The 8,510-nt window shown below is 34.7% G+C and overlaps 1 protein-coding gene across 1 annotated transcript; it reads left to right on the top strand.

The window, feature by feature from the left end:
- Positions 1-511: 511 nt before the first annotated feature.
- On the top strand, positions 512-7,333 carry LOC114184814 (probable serine/threonine-protein kinase At1g54610). The gene is made up of 8 exons (XM_028072124.1): positions 512-1,599; positions 2,706-2,990; positions 3,502-3,819; positions 4,091-4,318; positions 4,797-4,897; positions 5,426-5,540; positions 6,272-6,742; positions 6,828-7,333. Exons 1-8 carry the CDS (start codon positions 1,192-1,194, stop codon positions 7,029-7,031), a joined length of 2,130 nt encoding a protein of 709 aa, XP_027927925.1. The 5' UTR covers positions 512-1,191; the 3' UTR covers positions 7,032-7,333.
- Positions 7,334-8,510: the final 1,177 nt, after the last annotated feature.

Genomic DNA, 8,510 nt, shown 5'->3' with positions numbered 1-8,510 from the left:
ATAATTATTATGTTTTTGATAAATATAATTTCATTATAAGCCCATTACAAAATAATTTGTAAAATAAACTTTCACAAAACATACTTCTGTATTTATTAGTTGTTACTAAGTTAATCAATATAATATTTATATTTTATTAGAATTAACGACTTGGGTTGATTTGGATGATTCTTAAATTTTAGATCGAAAGTCAAACATCCCAAAAAATTTTAAAAAAATGAATCAATTTTGGATTGATTAGAGTTTAAATCACCCTAATTAAAGTAGTTCGAGCTAGATTATGGAAGCAACTTAACCTTTTAATGAGTCTTTGGGCTTTGATACTTTCTCTCTCTTCACATATAGATGCTGTGCAGGGGACACTCCCTCTTCGCAACATAAATATGCGCCGCGACAACATTAAATATAAATATATATATATATATATATATATATATATATATATATATGTACTTTTTCCTAAGTGTTTTTTTTTTTAATTATGTTGCACAAATAATTGAATATCAATATAATTTTTTTTACTACGTTAGTTAGTTCCATTTCTTCATCTTCCAAAACACACTCCCACGGTTTTCTCTACCCTGCTTGCCCTAGATCCATGGCCTTCTTCTCCATACTTTTCTTCTCTTGATGAGTTTCAGTGCTACCCTTTTCCATTCTTACACTTTGGGTGCCGAAAAATCCTTCAGGAGCTCTGTATCAAGCTGGAAATCCACTCTCACAAGGTTTTTAGGATCTGGGTATTGTTGTAAATTTGCTAGCTTTGATATCTTCTGGATTGTAAATTAGCAGGTTTTGCACTGGGGGAATTGTTATGCTGTGCAAGTAACTCTCATTTTCAAGTTATCAGTGTTTTTGCTTCAAGTGGGTAGGGTAAAGTAGTGATTTTTGTGGCCTGAGGTTTGATTTGTTGAATTGAGGGTTTATCTGTTAGTTAGATTCTGTATCTTCTTGGTGTTTTATGGATGGGTTGTGTGTTTTGTTTGCTGATTTGTGACCAAATCTGGGGGTTGCTACTGTAGCTAATGTTGTGATTTATTTTTGTGTGACATGAGTTTGGTGATTATGGGTACTGAAGAAGAGGATAATAAGATAGAAATATAGAAATCTGGGAATGCTGATAACGGGGTGAATGTTTTGAGAGTGGAGACTGGTTGTGTGAGAAGGAGGGTTAGTTGGTTGGTGGGCATAATGGGTGGCATGTGTTGCAAGCCCTCTGCCATTGAAGACAGTAAGGAGAGTCCAAGGGAGCGTTTATCGAGCAAGGCTGTGTCGGACTTGCGTGTATCTAGGGGAACTTCATCGAGGAGGGAGGAAGTGTTTAGGGTAAAAGATAGATATGATAACAATGAGGGAAGAACTGCATTGATCGATAAGCAAGGGAATGGTTCTGTTAGAGTGCAAGGAGATAGTATTGAAAGGAAGAGGGAGAAAATGGAATATGCTGTTGCTCCACATCCCGCGATTGGTAGTGTTCCCAAAGCCATGGAAGGTGAGCAGGTTGCAGCTGGATGGCCCTCATGGCTGGCAGCAGTTGCTGGAGAGGCTATCAGGGGATGGCTCCCACGGCGTGCAGATTCTTTTGAGAAGTTGGATAAAGTAATCTTCTTTCATTGACCTGTATTCTTAATTACATTATGCATTCTTTGGTTTGATGCAGATAGCTGTTTTTTTTTTTCTTTTTTCAATTGCAGTAGAGTATTGATTTAAACTTAAAACAAGTTTAAATTCATTTGCTGTAATTACGTGATGTTACATTTTTAACTGATCTTTTGGTCCTCCTTTCTCTTAATTATCTATATTTCTCAAGTCTACTATATTCAATGTGGAAAAGGAGATACCAAAGACCAGCTTCATTTAAGGAAGTTTTGTTTTTATATGTTGTTTTTCATTTCCTGTAAATAGATTTAAAAAAGAAAAAAAAAGTGAAAACAATGTGTCATCTTTGTAATTATTAGTGAAAACTGAAAATAGCAATCATACATTTTCTTACGCTAATCAGGCGCCAAGTGTTGTTTTCACCATGCTCTTTGCGAATAATCTAAAGCAGGAAGCAAAGTGTAGACAACTTTGTAATTATTAGTGAAGTTATAAATTTTTTTCTATTTTATAGCTGGCAAACAAAACACCCCAACTTCCCACTACCTCTTTTGGTTTTTAGTAAAAAAATTGCCATGATTCTGAGCTGAATTCTCTTCCATAATCACGTGCTCTTCCTTCAAATTGTTGACCAAAATTGCTTAACTTTTCTGCATAACTATTTTTAATGTCTGATCTGAGGATAATTCTTGGTAGAGAAACTATCTCTAATTGATTTGGAATCCACCTCCCTCTTTATTTAATCAATGCACTCAGTGTCCGTTCTTTGCCAACAATCCTAAGTAGTACATTTTGCTAGATACTGTTTTTATACTGGTTTTTGATCTTTATGATCTCATAATATAACAGTTAACACAAAATTCTGGAAATTTATTAATGGTTGAATACATACACTTATTTTTGTCTGTCATATATCCTCAATTTCATGCTGAAATGATTTCAAAATAAAATGAAGTAGAATATGAGAACTGTGCACTTGTAATTTTCAGATATTTTCAGTTATCTTTCTCCTTGATTTCACGTTACTTCAATGTGAGCATATCTCCTGTATGCTTTGTAATCATGAATGATAAATTGATAATTTTTTTCCTTTCTCTATTGTGCAGATTGGACAGGGAACTTATAGCAATGTTTATAGAGCTCGTGATCTTGAACAAAAAAAGATTGTTGCTCTGAAAAAAGTGAGGTTTGATAATCTTGAGCCTGAGAGTGTTCGCTTCATGGCAAGGGAAATTCACATTCTGCGCAGGCTGGATCATCCAAATGTCATAAAATTGGAAGGCTTGGTTACATCAAGGATGTCTTGCAGCTTGTACCTTGTTTTTGAGTACATGGAGCATGACTTGGCTGGGCTTGCATCACATCCTGGACTGAAGTTCACTGAAGCTCAGGTATTTCTGAAGCATCCTTATATTTTATCTTTCTCTTTCCATATTGCAAATCTAACCCACCATGTCTTCTAGGGAGAATATTGATTCCTCTAATTTTTATTTGATGTCATAGGCAATCAAAGGTTTCTTTTCTATCGTGATGTTTGTACTTTTAAGCAAATTGCTGATGCACGCACTTACTTCCTAATTTAATTCTCTGAAATCTACTTTCTTTTTTTGTCTCCATTGAAAAATGAGGCTAATTAAAGCAAGTGGAAGAAATTAAATGAAGAATTAAATTTCCACTAAAGACTATCAGTTAAATAAAAAAAGACTACAAGATAACACAAAAGAAAAAAGAAAGAAAGAAAAAGAATCAAGTTTAAATTACTGATTTCTTGTAGTTTGAATAGTAAATTATTTAAATTTAGAGGAAGAAACTTAATGAAGGGCAAAGATGAACCTATTTCAAAACAGAATGCTATGCTACAACACATAAAAAATTAAGTAGTTTCCTATTGGATCTTGGCAGGTTAAATGTTACATGCAGCAACTTTTACGTGGACTTGATCACTGCCACAGCTGTGGTGTACTGCACCGTGACATTAAGGGTTCTAATCTTTTGATTGACAACAATGGGATATTGAAAATTGCAGACTTTGGTTTGGCAAGCTTTTTTGATCCCAATCAAGCTCAGCCATTGACGAGCCGAGTTGTCACTCTTTGGTATAGGCCACCTGAGCTTTTGCTTGGAGCCACTTATTATGGCACTGCAGTAGACCTATGGAGTACAGGTTGCATACTTGCTGAGCTGTATGCTGGGAAGCCTATAATGCCTGGAAGAACTGAGGTATGCAAGCTTAGATGATTCTGTTTAAATGTGGCATTTGACCATTTTCCTTTTCATCTGTTCAAACTAAATATATTATACTGTGAATCTTTGTTGTTTACAACCGGTCAACTGCTGAAGAAGAAAATATAGGTTGTAGGTGAAAATAAACCATTTCTTAAATATTATGTTATTCACGTATATTCTATTCATGTTATTCTGTGATGTTATGCATAAATAAGTAGCTTGGTTGTATTAAAATAATTAGAAACTACAATTTTCTGTCTTGCAGGTGGAGCAATTACATAAAATTTTTAAACTTTGTGGTTCACCTTCTGAGGACTATTGGAGAAAATCAAAGTTGCCTCATGCAACAATATTTAAGCCTCAACAGCCCTATAGAAGATGTGTTTCTGAAACATTCAAGGACTTTCCTACACCTGCAATAGACTTGATAGAGACTCTTTTGTCCATAGATCCTGCTGATCGTGGAACTTCAGCATCTGCTTTGATTAGTGAGGTGTGAAATTCTTGAGTACCTGTTATATAATTCACTATTTTTCTGTTTTGCTTTAACTCAAGGCAACTCTATCAACACTGTGAGAGTGTATGTTCATGTTGGTGTTGCGAAAAGCATTGGTTTAACTATTTCAGCAAATATATGTCTTGGATTCCTTTATTAGTTGCAAACTAAATGTCTTTGTGACATCTTTGTGTGGATATACGTATCTTATAAAAATCTCTACCCCTTTACTGTATCATCTCGTTATCTTGTGTATTACTGCAAATATACACCAGTATTGTGGCTACTGTCTCAACAGCCTTAATGTGGCAAAAAATTAATTTGTATAACCGAAAATTGATGTGTTGGTTGGTAGTTGTTCACCATTTCTTGCTCAAGAAATGTTTTGCAGTGCACTTATGGTACTAGAGTATTTTTTTCAAACTTCAGTATGCACTGCTCTTGACCCTCTTCTATTGGTTTACTTGCAATTTAGTTCTTCTCAACAAAGCCTCTACCTTGTGATCCCTCAAGCTTACCAAAGTATCCTCCTAGCAAAGAATTTGATGCCAAGGTGCGGGATGAAGAAGCTAGAAGGTGTGTTCAATTTTGGTGTGGAATTGTACTCGTTTATATTCAAATGTATTTGTACAAATTGCACTTTTGAAGGTTACCTGTGTCTGTGTTTTGAGATAATCTAATTAATTAATCCATGTCATTGTTGTGTCTATTTTTTTCTAAAATTTTGGTTTTTTCCAAAGTGCAATGATTGACTTTGGGAAAATGGAAGAAAGGAATCTTCTAGTAATTGTTCAAACTAAATCTTCCACACACTCCCCAGTGTTCCTTGCCCCTTAATTTCCAAAATTTTACTTCTAAAATGTAGGGTGACTGCAACAATTAATGTCAAGGTTACTTATAGAGCAGAGAAAAAAATATTTTTAATGTTCCTTATGATTCACAATACGTGGGTATACAGAAGTTAACAATAAGTGTAGCTGAAATATACTGGTTCTTAAAATCAGACTGGGGCTTATTCTTTCAGCTAACATGTTCGCATTGGCTGGGCTCTTTTATTCATTGTCCTTAATTGCTTGCTTATGGTTTTGGTTATGATGTTTGCAGACAAGGAGGAGCAGGAGTCAAGGGCCAGAGGCATGATCTTGAGAGAAAAGGCACAAGAGAATCACGAGCAATTCCTGCACCTGATGCCAATGCTGAACTGGTCTTGTCAATGCAGGTTTGCTCATTTTTAGTTGTTAAACTAACCCCTCTTGTTCATTGAGATTTGTCATTGCTGTTTGCGGATAATATCTTTCATTCAGTTGAGATCAGTTAAATTTAAATTACTTGAATTCCTTTCAGAATAAACTTTCTCTTGATTCACAATTTAATATGTGTGGCATTTTGTAGAAACAATGATTATTTAGTGTGTTTGTCTCCATTTCTGACTCACCTATGAGAGGAATTCACCTTAGATTGAGCAAAAGACACAGATTCACAGATTGTAGCTTCTGTCAGTTGTGGATCAGATTGTTTTTAATGTGCATCCGAACATGCAGTTGTTCTACTTGGTGAACTGTGTCTTGGTAGTTGAACTGAAAAAAAAAGAAGAAAAGAATAAAAGAGATTATAGTTTTCTTAGGCATCTATAAATTAATTCCAAAAGGATGCTCCTTGGAAGCACCTCTTACTATTTCACAACTTGCTAAATCCGTGCAATAGTGCACACTGAATGAGATGAAAACTGTTTACTATACACTCTTCTACCATGCATTGCAATTGCAATGTCCTTGTTTTGTCTTTCTGCCTTTGCTGAATATTCATATCATTTTCCTGATAATTGCTGAATTTATTTCACAATCCCTTTTGGAAAATCTCTATCTTTACATTGTGTACTCATTAATTTTTTTCTCATCAGATTTGTCTATCTTATAGCTGAAAGCATAAACAACGTTATTATTTTTGCAGAAGAGGCAAGGGCAGGGTAATTCTCAAAGCAGGAGTGAGAAGTTTAACCCCCATCCTGAAGAAGTTGCTTCTGGATTTCCCATTGACCCCCCTAGACCATCACAAGCTGCAGGAGTGAGTGTGGATCCCCCTGTTCATCAACACAAAAGAGCTTCCCATTCAGGTCCACTGACACACCGTGCAGCATGGGCCAAGGCCGGTAAGAACCAGGAAGATGCTCCAAAGATTTCCATGGGCGGCGACTTATCAACAATATCAGGCTTAGTCGCTGCAAGGAGGAGTATGCTCTCTGACGATCGCAGAGAAAGGTCTGGATCATCACAAGCAGATACCCAAAAACTAATAAGCAGGTTCCCAGGATCCTTCAAGGAGGCCTCTGAGTCAATGATGCAACAGGATCAGAAGAATAATCATGCACATGCTCCTCAAAAGGAAGAAGGCAGAGCCAGCAGCAACAAAGACTCAAGTCTTGTAAGTAGTTTCATTCTATCTTGATATTTGTATATAATCATTGATTGATATTTGTACATCTTATCTTATTATCACAATGTTGCAGGTTGGTTATGGCTCCAAGGGTCATAAAATTCATTATTCTGGGCCTCTGCTGGTTCCATCAAGCAACATGGATCAGATGTTGAAGGACCATGACAGGCAAATTCAAGAGGCTGTTAGAAGATCAAGATTAGACAAGGCAAAGATGAGAAGACTCCAAGCTGAGGGGAACCAGATAAGCAATTCATTATTTGTTTCTGGTCGTTGAGTTGTAGAATCTGATGCTGCAAAGCATCATTTAAGAATATTTGATTCTTTTTTTTTTTTTCTTTCTATTTTGCCTGTACAGGGAGTTAGTATCCCTCAATGCCCCTCTGTGGCCATGTTAGGTAACTCTAGCTCAGAATGTATTTTCCTTCCACTTACAATCATTATATGGCCATTCTTGCAAAGCTTATCAGCATAAGCTGTAGTAGAGTATTGGGAAACCTTGTCTTCCTTATGTTTAACTTATGATAGAGTAATTATCAATCACTGTTGTTAAGATGGCTATGCATTTATGTATATATATATATGTGTATTCTCTTTTTCTCACTTCTCCCTTCTCTCATGGATGCATCATTTTGGTTCATGGTTGCATATAGCAACTTGTCATGTGGTATACTAGTTTAGTAACAAATAAATTGTTTCTATATAAATCTCAGTCCAAAATATTGTTCAAAGAAGTTTACTTGCAATTTTTTAGATAAATTAGTTACTTCTCTCAACACTCATTTCATCCAAATTCAAAGCGTTTTCTTTTTGTGGCCTAATTCATATATAAAATGGCATTTAGCTTATGGGTGTTGCTTCCAACATCGTATCAAATTTCTGCCTCACCCCATCAAAAAGCTACCGGAAAATTTTTCTGTATGGCAGGAGTGATTTCTTTATGGAAAAAAATTTCTGGAAGTGCTTATTGTGTTCCGGAAAATAAATTCTGGAGGTGAAAGGGTGAAAGGGTGTAGGAAGCAATTACCTTTTCTTATTGGTAGATTACATTTGGGCTAAGAGTCCATCATCTTTTCAAGCTCAGTGCAGAAATAAAACCTAAACATGAAGTCCTTCTTCCTACACCTCCATATATTTCTCTCTGCACCCATTTATTAAGAAAAAAATCATTTTTCCTTTTTTGGACTATAGAGTCCAGAAGTCAAAATTTATGTCATAAGGAAAAATGATACTTTTGACAAAATTTTGTTTGACAAATTTTGACAAACAACCATTTTTGGTAAAAAAATCTTAAAATTTTATTATTTTATTTTTCTAAGTTTCATAAAAGAAAATAAAAAAATTACTCAGTAATTTTGTCAACAAAATATTTGTCAATTTTTTTTCCCGAAAAGTTAAATAACTTCTAGATTATGTAATCCAAAATCTCTTTTTCTTAACTTAATCTTTTTTTTTACTTTCCAATTATATAATTTAAAATTTATTTTTTAACTATCGTATACTTTAAAAAAGATAATTTTTTTTTAATATGGTATGCTGGAAGAAACTGTCCTAACATGATTACATGAACAAGTAACACAGTCTGTGGGATCAACCAACAATCACCAAGACGACATTATTGAACAATGCCTATCATAACTTTAATAACTTTTAGAAAGGAAAGTTAAAAAAAAATGAAATTAATTTTTAATTTAACTTATATATAAATTCATCTTTTTTCCTACAAGTTTTTATGAAAAGATTGTCTAAATCTAAA

This window comes from Vigna unguiculata, chromosome 5, assembly GCF_004118075.2.
Source record: "Vigna unguiculata cultivar IT97K-499-35 chromosome 5, ASM411807v1, whole genome shotgun sequence".
In the NCBI taxonomy this organism is placed as follows: Eukaryota; Viridiplantae; Streptophyta; class Magnoliopsida; order Fabales; family Fabaceae; genus Vigna; species Vigna unguiculata.
Note: the sequence above shows the minus strand (reverse complement) of the source record. Positions and strands in the feature narration are given on the sequence as shown.

Excerpts from the sequence above, each read along its gene's own strand:
- LOC114184814 (XM_028072124.1), top strand. The coding sequence starts at position 1,192 with ATGGGTGGCATGTGTTGCAAGCCCTCTGCCATTGAAGACAGTAAGGAG. Across the intron at positions 4,898-5,425 it reads CGGGATGAAGAAGCTAGAAG|ACAAGGAGGAGCAGGAGTCA; the intron begins GTGTGTTCAATT and ends TGATGTTTGCAG. Across the intron at positions 5,541-6,271 it reads AACTGGTCTTGTCAATGCAG|AAGAGGCAAGGGCAGGGTAA; the intron begins GTTTGCTCATTT and ends TTATTTTTGCAG.